The sequence below is a fragment of the Salvia splendens genome, chromosome 20 (assembly GCF_004379255.2).
Source record: "Salvia splendens isolate huo1 chromosome 20, SspV2, whole genome shotgun sequence".
Taxonomy (NCBI): Eukaryota; Viridiplantae; Streptophyta; class Magnoliopsida; order Lamiales; family Lamiaceae; genus Salvia; species Salvia splendens.
Window position 1 is genome coordinate 24,451,743 of NC_056051.1, and position 17,223 is coordinate 24,468,965.

A 17,223-nucleotide genomic window follows, 5' to 3' on the forward strand; every position below is an offset into this window, starting at 1 on the left:
ACAAAGTTGGACCTTCGATCAGGGTATCATCAAATTCGAATGAATGAGGGTGACATCTTTAAGACAGCCTTCAGGACTCATGACGGCCACTTCGAGTTTCTTGTGATGCCTTTCGGCCTCACAAATGCACCCTCCACTTTTCAGGCGGCTATGAATGCCATTTTTCAGCCGCTCCTCAGACAGTGCGTTATCGTCTTCTTCGATGATATCTTGATTTACAGCCCGTCCCTAGAATTGCATGGCCAGCATTTGGAGGCAGTCCTAGAGTTACTCCACGCGAATAGCTTCTTTGTCAAGCTTTCCAAATGCTCATTTTGTAGTGTTTCGGTAGAATACTTGGGGCACATCATTGACAATGGCAAACTCAAGGCTGACCCAACTAAGATAGAAGCAATGACGGCATGGCCTACGCCGGGAACAGTCAGACAGTTACGGGGCTTCTTGGGTTTGACAGGCTATTATCGCCGATTCGTCGCTCACTATGCGACGATAGCCGCCCCGTTGACGGATTTACTTAAAAAAGAGGCGTTTCGATGGTCGTCCGAGGCCGAGACCGCCTTTGCAGCGCTGAAGACGGCAACGACCTCGGCGCCAGTCCTGCAACTACCGAATTTCAGTTTGCCTTTTTGCGTCGAGACGGATGCTTGTGAGGTGGGAATTGGCGCAGTCCTAATGCAGCTAAATCATCCAATCGCGTTCTTTAGTAAGAAATTGGGTCCTCGCAGGAGAGCAGCATCGACGTATCATAAGGAATTATACGCTATTGTGGAGGCAGTGCAAAAGTGGCGTCAATATTTGTTGGGGCGTGAGTTCGTTATTCGCACGGACCAAAGGAGTCTAAAGGACTTGTTGCAACAGGTAGTCCAAACTCCGGACCAACAGCTTTATGTCCGGAAACTTATGGGGTACAAATTCGTGATAGAATATAAACGTGGAATCACAAATAAGGCAGCAGACGCCTTGTCCCGCCGACACGACACGTCGGGGGTACAGACCGACGATACCCCCAGGGAGTCGCCTCGCGCCAAGGATGGGACGACAGTAACCGACGACCAGCTGCTCGTTGCGCTGGCCCGACCAGTACCGGATGTAATGCGAGTTCTGCAAGAGGAGACCGCATCACTGCCCGATTTGGTCGAATTAACGACGAAAATCAAGTCTGGTGACGCCCCCCCCTCATTTGACGTGGGCGGATGGCCTCATATATTATCATCGTAGGGTGCTTGTGAGTACGGAGTCCAAGACAAAGAGGACATTGCTGAAAGAACACCATTGTGCACCGTCGGCGGGTCACCCGGGCCACGAGAGGACGTTCCGTCTTCTGGCGAGTAGTTTTTATTGGCCAAAAATGCGCAAGGACGTGGTGACATTTGTTAATGAATGTGTGGTGTGTCAATCCACGAAATATTCGACCCGCAAACCAGCGGGTTTATTGCAGCCACTCCCGGTCCCATCGCAAGTGTGGGAAGATGTCTCCATGGATTTCGTCACGGGGCTTCCACAATCCCGCGGGTATACGGTCATCATGGTGGTGGTGGATAGGCTTTCAAAGTATGCTCACTTTGCCCCCCTTCCCACCAAGTTCGACGCTCTCCGAGTAGCGCACCTTTTCGTTGATACAGTGGTGCGGCACCACGGTTTCCCTACGACAATAGTCTCGGATAGAGACTCGGTGTTCCTTAACGCAACCTGGGAGGAAATGATGCGGTTGAGTGGGACCAAACTTCACTTCTCCACGGCTTACCATCCGCAGTCGGACGGGCAGACGGAGGTCCGTAACCGGGGTTTGGAGCAGTATTTGCGCGCGTTTGTTTCGGATAAACCCTCGAAATGGACAAATTTTCTCCCGTGGGCGGAGCTCGCTCTCAATTGTTTTCACCATTCCGGGTTGGGCACGTCACCGTATCGCGCTTTGTATGGGAGAGAGCCTCCGTCCCTGGTCGCAGCCCCTCCATCGGCAAAGACACCACCTAACGTCGCAGACATTATCAAGCAGCGAGGGGAGTTATTGGTCACCCTCCGGCGTAACCTTTTGCGCGCCCAGCAGCGTATGGCAGACGTGGCGAACCGGCACCGTCGCCACGTCGAGTTTGAGGTCGGGGATATCGTTTGGCTTAAGCTGCAACCGTACCGACAACATTTGGTTGCGAAGCCACTATCGGCTAAGCTAGCCCCGAGGTTCTATGGGCCTTTTGAAGTGCTGGAGAGGGTTGGCCCAGTAGCCTACAGATTGCGCCTCCCAGATGGAAGTCGGATCCACAATGTGTTTCACGTAAGTCTATTGCGGGAGTTTGTGGCGGGGGAAGGTGATGTAGACGGGGTGAAACTCCCTCCGGAGTTCGTTGGGAATAGGCCGGTGGCACGGCCAGTAGCGTTGCTGGAAGAACGCGTTAGTTGGCGCGAGGGCCGACCAGAGAAGCAATGCCTGGTGCAGTGGGAAGATGATGCGTTCACGCCAACGTGGGAGCCGGTTGAGGCGATTGGTAGGCAGTTCCCGGAGGTTCGCCTTGTGGACAAGGCGATTTTTAACGGAGGGGGGGTTGATACGAGACCCCCGACACCAGACGCAACAGCAGAGCAGCATGCCGAGCTGGAGGCGACAACAGCCGAGCAGCATGCCGAGCTGGAGGCGACAACAGCCGAGCAGCATGCCGAGCTGGAGGCGACAACAGCCGAGCAGCTCGACGCAGCGCTTCCGGAGCCGAGCAGCACGACGCAGCCGAGCAGCACGACGCAATGCGTGAATGACCAAAGTGAAGAATTGATTGTGTCGAAGAGATCCTTGAGGCCGAGAGACAAGCTCAAGGCGCCGAACAAGTTCAAGAGTTAGCCGATTCTTTTTGTTTCCTTTTTATTTCTTTCCTTTTATGTTTTAGTATTTTTGAAACATTAATTTACTTACTGTTGAGTCGGGCCTGGTTTATAAGCCCCGTTCGGGTTTTCTTTGCGGTTCTTTCCCGGATGAATTAGGGTACGTCGAACCGCCCTAGGGTTTCTAGTATAAAATAGGGTATTTCATCAACACATTATTTTTATGAATGAAATATTTTCCCTAAACCTATCTTGTGAAACAAGCAATTATCCTTACGTTTCTTGTTGCTTTGTGGAAGACGTCCACCAAATCAGCAGGGGTTCGATCAATTGCCGCGAGTTTGTCGTGGAAATTGCTCGTGGTTCCGCCGAGAAGAAAGATCACGGAGCCGTTGCGGAGAACGTCCGTAACACATCCACAATAGCGCCTAGCGCACCGCCTAGCCGAGCGCCGGCGCTAGGCGGTCTATTGCAGCCGCCCAGCGATTTTCGCGAAAAAAAACCGTCTAGCGCTCGGCGGTTCCGTGGCGCTAGGCGATCCGCTAGTCGCTATTGCAGCGTCCGGATCGCCTAGCGCACCGCCTATCGCGAATTTTTAATTTTTTTTTTGTTTCCGAAACACTATATATACGCGACTTGCCCGTCATTTTCATTCGCACCACTTGTATTAACGAGTACTTTCTCTATCTTAATTTATGTACAAGATCAACACCTAGAAATGAGTAACGCCGGTGGTAGTGGTGGGAGTGGTGGGGATGCTGAGGAGTACGAGCGTACTCTCTCTATCTTAATTATGTAATTTTTTTTAATTAATGTATTTTTTAAATTTTAATAATATTATTGAATTTTCTCGTATATGTATAGTAAATTAAATTGCGTATTTTGTGTGATTGTTAATTATTTGTTTTATATAATTTTAAGTGATATGGCTATTGATGTGGCTGGGCTATTTATGACGTGGCTAGGCTTTGACTGAGCTATTTATGATGTGCCAGGAGGATTTTTAGTGTTGATGATGTGGCAGGAGGAGTTTGTGGCTAGGCTATGGCTGAGCTATTGCTGGGCTATTCCCACTGTGGATGGCATTAAGCGGGAGAGAGAATGATAAGGCTCTCCCTACCATCCACCGCCTCTCCTCCGCTCAAACCCAATCACCACCACCACTCCCGCCGTCAAACCTCCACCACCCCAAAACCTCCCGACACCGTCACCTTCGAATCACTCAAGAGCCGCATCATTCGCCATGCCGACGCCGGCCGCCTCCACGAAGCAATCTCCACCCTCGACCTCATGTCCCGCTCCAATCTCTCCCCGGATCTCACCACCTACTCCGTCCTCCTCAAATCCTGCATCCGCACCCGAAGCTTCGACCTCCGCCGAGCCCTCCACTCCAAGCTCGAAAATTCCGGAATCCAGCTCGACCACATCGTCCTCAACTCACTCATCAGTCTCTATTCCAAATGCGGCGACTGGAAAAAAGCGGAGGAGATATTCGCCTCCATGGGAGGAGGAGCCAGGGATCTGGTCTCCTGGAGTGCTATGATTTCGGGATATGCTCACAGCGGATTGAATTCGGAGGCCATTGCTTTGTTTTTTGAGATGGTGGAGTTTGGGGAGCGGCCGAATCAGTTTTGCCTCCGCCGCGATTAGGGCTTGCTCGAATCGGGAGTATGCGGGAATTGGATTGGTGATTTTTGGATTTGTGGTGAAGAGTGGCTACTTTGATTCCGATGTTTGCGTTGGTTGCGCCTTGATTGATTTGTTTGGGAAGGGATTTGGGGATTTGGAGTCTGCGAAGAAAGTGTTCGATGAAATGCCTGAGAGGAACTCTGTTTCTTGGACTCTGATGATCACGAGGTTTATGCAGATGGGTGATTCAATGGATGCAATTGAGTTGTTTTCGGATATGTTGATTGAGGGGTATGTGCCGGATAGGTTTACGTTTAGTAGTGTTTTATCTGCTTGTTCGGATGTGGGATCGTTGGACATTGGGCGACAGTTGCATAGCTGGGTGGTCAAAACGGGGCTGACTTCGGATGTCTGTGTTGGGTGTAGTTTAGTTGATATGTATGCGAAATCTACGGTTAATGGATCCATGGATGAGTCAAGAAAGGTTTTTGACAGAATGGCGGAACATAATGTGATGTCGTGGACTGCCATTATCACGGGGTATGTGCAGAAAGGAGGGTGTGATGTTGAAGCAATTGAATTGTATTCTAGGATGATAACAGAGGGGAGGGTTAAACCAAATCACTTCACGGTTGCTAGTCTGTTGAAGGCGTGCGGGAATCTTTTCAATCCGAGGTTAGGCGAACAGATTCACGGTCATGCCATTAAATCGAGTCTTGCAGAGGTTAATTGTGTTGGAAACTCTCTGATTAGCATGTATGCCAAGATGGATATGATGGAAGATGCAAGAAAAGCTTTCGAGTTCTTATTCGAAAAGAATTTGGTTTCGTTTAACGCATTAGTTGATGGTTACTCTAGAAATTTAGGCTCTGAGGAGGCTTTTGGACTGTTTAATCAAATTGGAAATGCTAGTGGTGGTGCTGATTCTTTCACGTTTGCTAGTCTCTTGAGTGGTGCTGCGAGCATTGGAGCAGTTGGGAAAGGCGAGCAGTTACACTCTCGTTTGGTTAAAGCAGGGTTCGCGACCAATTTATGCGTCTGCAATGCTCTGATCTCTATGTACACGAGGTGTGGCGACATAGAAGCTGGATTTCAATGTTTTCGAAGAAATGGGAGTGCGAAATGTGATATCTTGGACATCCATCATCACAGGCTTTGCTAAACACGGACTTGCAAGACTAGCTCTGGATCTGTTCCAGCAAATGCTTGATTTTGGTGTGAAACCGAACGAGGTCACCTTCGTAGCTGTGTTGTCAGCTTGTAGTCATGCAGGTCTGGTCGACGAGGGGTGGAGGCATTTCAACTCAATGTCGAAAGAGCACGGGATAAGGCCGAGAATGGAGCACTACGCGTGTATGGTCGACGTATTAGGAAGATCAGGATTTCTAAATGAAGCAATGGAGTTCATCGAATCAATGCCTTTCACTCCCGACGCCCTAGTCTGGCGCACTCTGCTAGGTGCCTGCAGCGTCCAGGGCGACGCTGACCTTGGCAGGCGTGCTGCTGACATGATCATCGAGCAAGACCCAAGCGACCCTGCAGCACACGTCCTTCTGTCTAACTTGTACGCCTCGGCTGGGCAATGGGAGGACGTTGCGAAGATCAGGAAAGGGATGAAGGAGAGGAATGTGGTGAAGGAAGCCGGGTGCAGCTGGATTGAGACTGCGAACAGCGTGCATAAGTTCTACGTTGGGGATACGAAGCACCCGGAGGCGAGGGAGATGTACGAGGAACTGGAGAGGTTGGTGGTGGAAATAAAGGGGATGGGATATGTTCCGGATACAAGATTTGTGATGCATGAAGTGGAGGAGGGAGAGAAGGAGAGGTATTTGTTTCAGCATAGTGAGAAGATAGCTTTGGCATATGGTCTTATAAGGACAGGCAAAGCTAAGCCGATTAGAATCTTTAAGAATCTTCGAGTGTGTGGAGACTGTCATGCTGCGATGAAGTATGCGTCAATGGCGACTGGGAGAGAGATTGTGGTGAGGGACTCGAATAGGTTTCATCACATCAAGGATGGGAGATGTTCTTGTAATGATTATTGGTGAATGTGGTTTAATTGAGTACAAAATGGGAATTTTTTGTTAAAATTAGTCCCTGTAGCTTTTTTTGAAACAATAGAACTACATAGAGAGATACACCTATTCTCTGTGTATATATATGCTTATTAATAAATAGAGTATCGTCCGTACATAATTAGTAATTTTGTTAGCGTAATATCACATATGACCTCAGTGCACAAGGGCTCGACAGTGCACATATCACATGGGTACAGTTGTGGCGCAGGTGTCGCATCTCCGTCCGCAGCCGCAGTCCGTGCCATGGTTACATGTCGGCCCCAGCAGCATCGGGCCCCCAGTTGGGTGTACTTTTTACACCCTTGCATCGGAATGTTCTAATTTAGAAACGTGGAGGCCGGTTGCAATTAATTCTTAATCAAAAGTTAGATTAATAATCAGAAAACTGATGGTCTGAAACCATCAGCTACGGACACGCATAATTATACGACCACCTAACTAAACATCAACGACACGTGAAGCACTCAACGTCCCAAACTTCCCATGCATCTATAATTATCAAAACAAGATACTTTTCCACATACAACTCGCCACGTCTCTGAATTCCCTCTCCCCATCAAATCATCCCTCTCTATTTATCTTTTTTTTTTTGCATTTTTATGCTAATAGTAATAATTAGGCAAACTCTATATTTTTCTACCATCATAAACATTGATGTAGGGAGCTGTCTCGGACCTACTACTACTGCTCCCTCCGTTCCATAGTAGTGGAGTCATTTTGCCATTTTGGTACATTCCATAGTAGTGGAGTCATTTCCCTTTTTAGTAAAAGTTAACACATTTCTTCTCACTTACTTTACTCTCTCTTACTTTATTCTCTCTTCATCTCTCTACTTTTCTTAATCTCTGTGCCGAAAAGAAATGCCCCCACTACTATGGAATGGAGGGAGTACTATTTAATTGACACATACTGTCACCCTTTTCTAAATAGAGAACATTTTATCATTTCGGTGGTATTGATAGTAGAAACAGAATTTAAATGAAGAAAATAAAAATATAGCTGCGTAATAAATGTGGGGATTGAAATAAAAGTATAAAACATTGCTCCTTCGCCCCAGTGCCACCTGTCTACATACATCAATATCGACAGCCCACGTGGTTCGGCGCTTCAATATTTTATTTGACTGCCGCTTTTCCATCCACGTGGCGCCGATCCACGTCCTTCCTTGTAAACGGCTCCGATCTCTCCTCGTCTCGCCCTTCTCATGCATCCGTTTACGCATTCCGTTTCTATTTATTCATAAATTTACACTCTTTCGAGATTCAATAGCTATGAATTTCGACGAATTACGGCAAGGATCGATGGCGCCGGAGTGTGAGAGTGGGGAATTGGTTTTGTGCAACGGCGACGCAGCGAAATCGAAGAATTTCTGCCGGAAAAGGATGGAGCCGCGGCGGATCAAGTCGGCTTCGAGCAGAAAAAGGCGATCGGATGTGAAGAAAGAGATTGAATCGATGGAAGGATCGGTTCTGATTCGGCACGGTGCGGTGTCGATTATCGGCCGGCGGAGGGAGATGGAGGACGCGGTGGCGGCGGAGGTGGATTTTTTACAGAAAGGCGGGAGGAGGTACAGTTTTTTCGGAGTTTACGACGGCCACGGTGGGTGGCGCGTGGCGCGTGCTTGCAGCGAGAATCTGCATAAGGTGTTGGCGGAGATCGTGGAGCGAGATGTTGGTGATGAGATAGCGTGGGAGAGAGTGATGGCGGTGGGGTTTAGGAAGATGGATGAGGAAGTGAATAAGAGCGGGGCGTTAGTCGCGTCGACCGGGTCGACCGCCGTTGTGGCGGTGGTCGAGGAGGATGAGGTCGTGGTGGCGAACTGTGGCGATTCGAGGGCCGTGCTTTCGCGCGGCGGTGTTGCCGTACAGATTTCCGATGATCACAAGGTAAATTATATCATGAATATTATAAATAGACAATATTGTTTGATTCATTTGTTTAATTCACGGATGGTGTAGTGCATGTTAGGTTACTATATCAGAAATTGGCCAAATTTCATGATTTTTTTTATAATTTTTTAAAAAAGAAACGACTCATTTATCTATAATTTTTCTCTTTAGTAGTTTCATTTCAATTTGTGCTAATGAATCTTTACGAAAGCTGATGATATGTTGTTCCCGTTGGCATTACACCAGCCCGATAGACCGGACGAGCTAGAGAGGATCGAAGGATGCGGAGGGAAGGTGATAAACTGGAACGGTTTAAGAGTTTCGGGAGTGCTGGCAACCTCAAGAGCTATAGGTATGGTATTACATGAAAAGAATAGTCCAATTCTTATTTAGTAATCCCCTGCAATTTTTTTTTACACGCGATTTGAGAAAAATCAAATCGCGGTAAGTGAATGAAGAATAAATAGGAAATAAAAAGATAAGAGGGAGAATGAAAGAATAAAGTAAAAGAGAAGAAACGTGTTAAAATTTACTAGAAATGAAAATGATTCCACCCCTATGAAACGTACCAAAATGGCAAAATGACACAACTACGGAACAGATGGTGTAGATGATTACATATGTTGGATGTGATAATAATGTTGGTTTGCAATTGCAGGTGATGAATATCTAAAACCATATGTGATAACGGATCCGGAGGTAAAGATTTTGAGTAGGACGAAACTGGATGAGTTCTTGATACTCGGGAGCGACGGGCTGTGGGATGTGATCTCGAACGAGATGGCGTGCCAGGTGGCGAGGAGGTGTTTGGAGGGCCGGATGAGGAGGAGCTCCGGCGCTGGCTACACACGAACGATGGAGGCTGCTGCCGTTTTGGTTGAGCTGGCGATGGCTCGGGGCAGCTGCGACAACATCAGCGCCGTTGTAGTCGATTTGACCCGCAATCAAACTCAAACTGCTGCCTATTCATGCTAGTGAGATGTGCACTAATGGCACCGGATCTAGGTGGGGTCGGGAGTCGGGTTCACTTGCATTCTTCGTCTCTTATTTCTCTGCACTCCTGCGGACCCCACGAGTTTCATATCTCGTACATTCCAACTTGTTGAGCTCTCATTCATCATAAGAGACCACAAAAAGATTTTGAAGGCCAACAAAAGATGGACAAAATAGTTACATGTGTGATGTGTATGTTCTTGGCATGCGCCTCTCGACTTAAATTACAAGTCGCTATTTGGCTGCATTTGAAAGTAAATTATTCGACGTGTCACAAATATAGCAGGTTGATGGAAATATAGTTTCTTTCTAGAAATTACACTCCGTCGAGTAGAAGATTTTAATATGAGTATGATATTTTACAATAACATCATTATATTTTGAATTTTTATAAGTTCATTCTAAAATTTTGTCCATAAAATAGTCCACGTGGCACGGTTTAAGGGTGGTGATGAAGCCGCGAATTTCTGATGTTTGTAAATGCGGGTAGAGAATAAAGATCACGACACAATGAATTTACGTGGTTCGATTTACTGAAGTAAATCTACGTCCACGGGAAGAAAAGAGGGCAGAGTTGTATTGCTTGATCTGGGATTACAGCTTACAATACACACTTGCTATATAGTCTATTCTGTCTCTAGAGAACGAAAAGAGCGTCTTTCTGTCAGATCTAAGTTCTATTTATATATTGAACTGAGATTGTGGCTTGCATCACCACCCTAAGTCGTGGAGGTCATGGAGGTCATGAGATCCTGCATGGCCACTAACTAGGCAGTGGCTTACATCATCAGTAATTATGTCGTGGATGTCGTGGAGGTCATGAGATCCTGCGTGGCCACTAACTAGGCAGTGGCTTACATCATCAGTAATTATGTCGTGGAGGTCATGCATGAGTCCGCTATCTCCCAGTTCGGTCGAATACTGAGACCGAACTGCTGAATTATTGCCGAGTGGCTTTTGCCGATCTGAGAGCAGAGTTTGATTGGTTGGCTTTTACCGAGCTGTAGGCTGGGGCCGAACTCTTTGGTTGTGCCGAACTGAACTCTTTAGTCATGCCGAACTGATACTCTTTCTTGGGCTTTAGGCTGATGGGCTTGTTTGGTACATACTCCATCACTACCCCCCCCGGAAAGCGAAGTGAATTAGTTCGGCATTATGAATAAAGGTACGGGGTAAGTTGATGTTTGTCCTCGGTCTTATGAAGTGAACTCTTCTTCGACCGGACTCGTCTTTGGTCTGATGAAATAAACATCTTTGACCGGACTCGTCTTTGGTCTGATGAAATAAACATCTTTGACCGGACTCGTCTTTGATCTGATGAAATAAACATCTTTGACCGGACTAAGCTTGTGTCCTAATTTGGCGAGTTTTATCGCTCGGATCGAACTTTCCGTTGTCCTAATTTGGGGATCGGACTTTCCCTTGTCCTAATTCAGGCAAGTTTTATCGCGAGAATCGGACTTTCGTTGCAGTTCGTTTCAGACGAAATGCTTGATTCTTAAGCTGAATTGTGGTCTTGTATCCTCTTTAGAAGCTTGGACTCACAATCGTTGGCTTGTTGCAGCTCGTTTCAGACGAACTGCTTGTTTAAGCTGAATTGTGGTCTTGTATCTTCTGTAGAAGCTTTGACTCACAATCGTTTAGCTTGTTGCAGCTCGTTTCAGACGAACTGCTTGTTGAAGCTGAATTGTGGTCTTGTATCTTCTGTAGAAGCTTTGACTCACAATCGTTTAGCTTATTGCAGCTCGTTTCAGACGAACTGCTTGTTTAAGCTGAATTGTGGTCTTGTATCTTCTGTAGAAGCTTTGACTCACAATCGTTTAGCTTATTGCAGCTCGTTTCAGACGAACTGCTTGTTTAAGCTGAATTGTGGTCTTGTATCTTCTGTAGAAGCTTTGACTCACAATCGTTTAGCTTATTGCAGCTCGTTTCAGACGAACTGCTTGTTTTGGTATTTTTTCAATGTTCCTGTTTTCACAAGAACATCAATACCTGCAGCCAAATTTCGGCACTCCTCGGTATCATGACCGTGGGCCTGATGGAAGGAGCAATATTGATCCTGAGGTCGCCGCGCGGCTGATTTCGTCATCCGCTTTGGTTTTTCGAACATATCGGAATGTAGTTCGAAAATTTCCGTTCTTGACTTGTTTAATGGTACGAACTGAGCGGGCGGCTTCTCAGGATTGAGCCGTGGCCCCAATCTGCCTTGTACCGGTGCCCTTTGAATTCTTTCAAAAGGAGTTCGGCGAGGAAGCACCTGGCCGCTTTGATCGGGCTTCTTTTTCTCTTCTCGGGATGAGCTGTCTAAAGACCGTTTTCGACGGTCTGCCTCATCCGCACGGGAAAACTGGTCCGCAATGTCCCACATTTCTTGAGCTGTTTGCGGGCCGCACTCCACGAGCTTTCTGTAGAGAGCTCCGGGCAGGATTCCATTTTGGAATGCCGAAATGACAAGTAGATCATTGAGATTATCTACTTGTAGGCATTCCTTATGGAATCTCGTCAGAAAGTCGCTGATCTTTTCGTCGCGACCTTGACGTATAGAAAGCAGCTGAGCCGAGGTAATTCGGGCTTCCGCTTTCTGAAAGAACCTCCTATGGAAAGCATCCATTAGATCTCGGTAGGATCTAATGCTGTCTTGAGGAAGGCTGTCGAACCACCTTCTGGCGTTCCCGATGAGCAGCTCGGGGAACAGTTTGCACATATGGACCTCATTGAGACCCTGGTTCGCCATATTATACTGATAGCATCCCAAGAAGTCATGAGGATCCACTAGCCCGTCATAAGTCATTGACGGTGTCCGGTAGTTCCGCGGCAAAGGAGTTCGGGTGATATCTTCCGAGAACGGAGTCTTTAATGCTCCGTACATGGCGAACCCGACATCTCTTCGGTACGGAGGAGAATGAGTTCTCCTGTGATTCCGGTGCCGAGGAGAAACAGGAACATGTCGGGGTTGAGGATTCTTCTTCCTGGAAGGCACGGCACTACTGCGGTAGTGACTTTCATGTCTGGATGAGGAAGGAGAATCCACCGCTTTCGTCTTCGGTTTTTGGCCTGTTTGCAGGAATGCTAAGAATTCATCCTGCTTCTCGGCCAAAAACAACTTGACAGCCTCGTTCAAATCGGGCTGCTGGGAAGACTCGGTGCGACGACTTCTGGAGTGGCTTGTTCCCTCACCGTGAGAACTGGAGACAGACTTCTCACGAGGCTGCTTTCCAGGCCTATGGGCTGCTGGATTAGCTTCCTCATGGTCATCACGGACGGAGGCACGGGAGTTATGTGATCTGGCATGCATTTTTTTTTTGTGGTGGAAAAAGGGTCAAAAATTCGCTTTATCACAGATTTGGTTCTCTGTTTCCCACAGACGGCGCCAGTGATGAAGCCGCGAATTTCTGATGTTTGTAAATGCGGGTAGAGAATAAAGATCACGACACAATGAATTTACGTGGTTCGATTTACTGAAGTAAATCTACGTCCACGGGAAGAAAAGAGGGCAGAGTTGTATTGCTTGATCTGGGATTACAGCTTACAATACACACTTGCTATATAGTCTATTCTGTCTCTAGAGAACGAAAAGAGCGTCTTTCTGTCAGATCTAAGTTCTATTTATATATTGAACTGAGATTGTGGCTTGCATCACCACCCTAAGTCGTGGAGGTCATGGAGGTCATGAGATCCTGCATGGCCACTAACTAGGCAGTGGCTTACATCATCAGTAATTATGTCGTGGATGTCGTGGAGGTCATGAGATCCTGCGTGGCCACTAACTAGGCAGTGGCTTACATCATCAGTAATTATGTCGTGGAGGTCATGCATGAGTCCGCTATCTCCCAGTTCGGTCGAATACTGAGACCGAACTGCTGAATTATTGCCGAGTGGCTTTTGCCGATCTGAGAGCAGAGTTTGATTGGTTGGCTTTTACCGAGCTGTAGGCTGGGGCCGAACTCTTTGGTTGTGCCGAACTGAACTCTTTAGTCATGCCGAACTGATACTCTTTCTTGGGCTTTAGGCTGATGGGCTTGTTTGGTACGTACTCCATCAGGTGGGTCACTATCAGTATAATCGGTACGGTTGTACAATATACCATAATGAAATACTAGTATGACAAAATATTGCATGGTTACTGTACCGATTTATGGTATATCAAAGTTTCGGTGTGAATAATATACCATAATGAAATACTAGTATGACAAAATATTGCATGGTTACCGTACCGAATTATGGTATATCATAAGTTTCAGTGTGAATAACTTGGATATCATTACCGTACTGATTTTGCAGTATATTGTACTAAAAGAATTTCACTACAACACCATACAGCTATATCATACCATTTTTTATATTCCTTTATGTCCCCAAAAAATATGCACTTTGGGTTCAGTATGAGTTTTAATGTAAAATTTATAAAGTAAGATAGAGGTAGAGAAAAAAAGTAATTAAAGTATTGTCAGTGAAGAATGAGTCTCATCTCAATAGAGAGAAAATACTTTTCAAAATTAGAAAGTGCATATTCTTGTGGGACGAACTAAAAGGAAATAGTGCATATTCTTGTGGGACATGGGGAGTGGAAATTAATTGAAAATATCATTCGATTAATATCGAACATATCAGTATATGCTGTATGTACGGTAGAATAAAATTTATATCATTATCGTATCGAAATTACATACTAGTACGATACATAGCGTATCGTAAATTATGGTGTATAGAAAATTCTGTAATTTTTAGTAGTACATTTTTCAGTATAATAAATTCTGTAATTACATTTTTTAGTAATTACATTTTTTCAGTATAATAAACATCCAGCAACCCAACCTTTAGAGCATCTCCAATGGTGGACGTCCGGTCGGACGTGCGCGACGGGCGACCGGGACGTCCGCCATTATGGCAGGGGAGGTCGGATACGGACGTCCCGTTAGGACGTCGGGTGTCCTCGGACGTCGGCGCGACGGGCGGGCGGACGTCCGCCATTGTGGTGTGGGTCGGACGTCCGGGTCGGACGTCCGATTTTTAAATTTTTTTAAATTTTTTTTAAACTCTATATATACGGCTCGTTGAATTTTATTTCATTCGCACCACTTGTGTTAACAAGTTTCTCTCTCTACATCTCTAATTTCAAGTATATCTAGAATGTCTAGTGACAGTGATAGCGAGAATGAATTGGAGGTCGCTGTAGAAGGTGCGATAGATAGGCTGCTACAGCAGAGGGCGCAGCGGCGGCAGCAGGCTGCGGTACCTCGGCCGATCCATCGTCGAACTACAGTACCCCGTGACCACATTGCTGCACATATTCGGTTGTATGCAGACTACTTCGCTCCGCAACCGCGTTTTGGGGAAGCCTTATTCCGGCGACGCTTTAGGATGCATCGTCCGCTGTTTCTGCACATCGTGGGTGCTTTAGAGAGAAGGTACACGTATTTTAGGATCAGGGAGGATGCAGCTGGCAAACCCGGACTCACGCCCTTGCAGAAGTGCACTGTCGCAATCAGAAAACTGGCGTACGGAGGCGCGGCAGACATGTTCGACGAGTACCTCCACATTGGCGAGTCGACAGCCGTCGAGTGTCTGCAGAATTTTTGCGCGGGCGTGAGAGCGATATTCGGTGAGCGGTATCTTCGGAGTCCGAGCCCCGAAGACTGCCAGAGTCTGATAGATATGCATGGGTCGGTGCACGAGTTCCTTGTGATGTTGGGCAGCATAGATTATATGCATTGGGAGTGGAAGAACTGCCCCGCCGCCTGGAAGGGGATGTACTCTACTGGCTTCAAAGCCAAGCATCCCACGATGATCCTAGAAGTTGTAGCTGACTACCGGCTGTGGATATGGCATGCTTATTTTGGAGTCGCCGGGTCGAACAACGACATCAACGTTCTCCAGTCGTCGCCCCTGTTCAATGCTCAGTGCAATGGCGTTGGTCCCGCCATCAGTTTCGTCGCCAACGTCAACCAGCACAATATGAGATACTATTTGGCGGATGAGATATACCCAAACTAGCCCGTCTTTGTGAAGACAATCAAGCATCCGCTCGGACAAAAAAAGTCATACTTTGCGAGCCGTCAGGAAGCAGCGCGCAAGGATGTGGAGCGGGCATTTGGTGTGCTACAGAGTCGATGGGCGGTAGTCAAGGGTCCTGCACGGCAGTGGTATATTCCCAACATCGGCGATGTCATGTACGCATGTATCATAATGCACAACATGATTGTCGAAAATGAAGGTGCGGAACTGACTCAGTGGACCAATGAAGATGATACGGGTGCAGGTCCAAGTCACGGCGTGGCCACCGCGAATGTGAATATATGGGTACCTCATGGAGAGGTCGAGCGGATGCGTGCATTTGCCGACATGCGGCAAACAGATGCCCATGTTCGACTTCAGAACGATATTATCTAAGAGCATCTCCAGTGGGCGGATGTCCCACTCGGACATCCACTAGGACATCCCGAAAACACCTCCCGCCACGTCACTAGGACTTCCCATCCCACTGCCACGTCACTAGGACATCCCCTTCACAATCCGCCCTTCCCATCGCCCTTCCCACTAGGACTTCCCGCAATATAAAAAATCACAAATTCACAATTACGTAAAAACGGAATTATAATTTTGACACGGAATACGGGAAAGCAAAATACGGGCAAAAATACATAGTCATAAAACATAAAAAAAACATAGTTAGAAAAAAAACAAAATACATAGTCATTCAAAAAAAGAAAAATACATAGTCAAATATCACCGCCCTCCACTGAGCAAAGGCACGGTTCCGGACATCCTCCTCGGACATACCGCTGCTTGCCTGACGGAGATTGTTTTGGTAGAGGCCCGCAAATCGACTAAGCTTAGGCCTCAACCGCTCCCACTGTTTCCGGCACTGTTCGGGAACGCGACGCTTCGCCCCAGCCGGTTTGTGTGTGTGGTAGGCTTCAGCGATGCGATACCACAGTCTGTCAATATGTTGGTTGGCACCGACATAGGGATCCTCGACTACTGAAACCCAAGCCTTCGCAAGCGCGACATTTTCCCACGGGCTCCATACCGTCCTCTTTCCCGTCTCATCCTCATCCTCCTCCTCTGCCACCGTTCGCGAGGAAGAGCCCGGGGCTTTCCCCTTGCCCTTGCCACGTCCCTTCCCCCTGCCTGGAGTCTCCCTGACTGGAGATAGCCCCAACTCCTCTAAAGAGAAAGTTTCCAAGCTGGTGAACTGAGTCTCCGGAACATAAGTGGAAGGGGTATCAGTAGACAGCATATCGATAATTGACCGATAGACATCGTCCGCTTGTGGGCCCCTGCCACCCCCTCCCCCCGGCATCATCCCCGCCATCATCCCCGGCATCATCCCACCGATCCCCATCATATTTGGGGTCATGCCCCCCATCCCCATCCCCGGCATCATCATATTTGGGGTCATGCCCCCCATCCCCATCCCCGGCATCATCATATTTGGGGTCATGCCCCCATCCCCATCCCCATCCCCGGCATCATCATATTTGGGGTCATGCCCCCCATCCCCGCAGCCCTGGGCATCATACCACCCATTCCACCCATCCAATTGTACATATAAGGGGACATCATCCCACCCATTCCACCCATCTCCGACATTGTCGGAACTATTGTCGCATTTCCGCTAACGTTTCCCTCCAGGTCGATGGGAAACACCGGAGTCTGCGACTCGCTCGTGGCAGGGGAGTTCCTATTGTTCTCCATTAAGTAGAAATGAAATTTGTAGTAAAAGAAGAGAGAAACTTGTTAACACAAGTGGTGCGAATGAAATGAAGTTCAACGAGCCGTATATATAGAGTTTAAAAAAAAATTTAATTACTGGACGTCCG

General features: G+C 47.4%; 2 protein-coding genes across 2 annotated transcripts; both read left to right on the plus strand.

Moving 5' to 3' along the window:
* Window positions 1–3,912: 3,912 nt before the first annotated feature.
* On the plus strand, window positions 3,913–6,506 carry LOC121782588 (pentatricopeptide repeat-containing protein At3g49170, chloroplastic-like). The gene is given in 3 exon segments (XM_042180488.1): window positions 3,913–4,445; window positions 4,447–5,536; window positions 5,538–6,506. Coding segments are annotated over 3 exon segments (2,574 nt in total). The 3' UTR covers window positions 6,489–6,506.
* A 1,202-nt stretch (window positions 6,507–7,708) lies between these two features.
* On the plus strand, window positions 7,709–9,794 carry LOC121780984 (protein phosphatase 2C 51-like). The gene is made up of 3 exons (XM_042178651.1): window positions 7,709–8,404; window positions 8,654–8,759; window positions 9,066–9,794. The coding sequence occupies exons 1-3, from the start codon at window positions 7,790–7,792 to the stop codon at window positions 9,380–9,382; spliced, it is 1,038 nt and encodes a 345-aa protein (XP_042034585.1). The 5' UTR covers window positions 7,709–7,789; the 3' UTR covers window positions 9,383–9,794.
* Window positions 9,795–17,223: the final 7,429 nt, after the last annotated feature.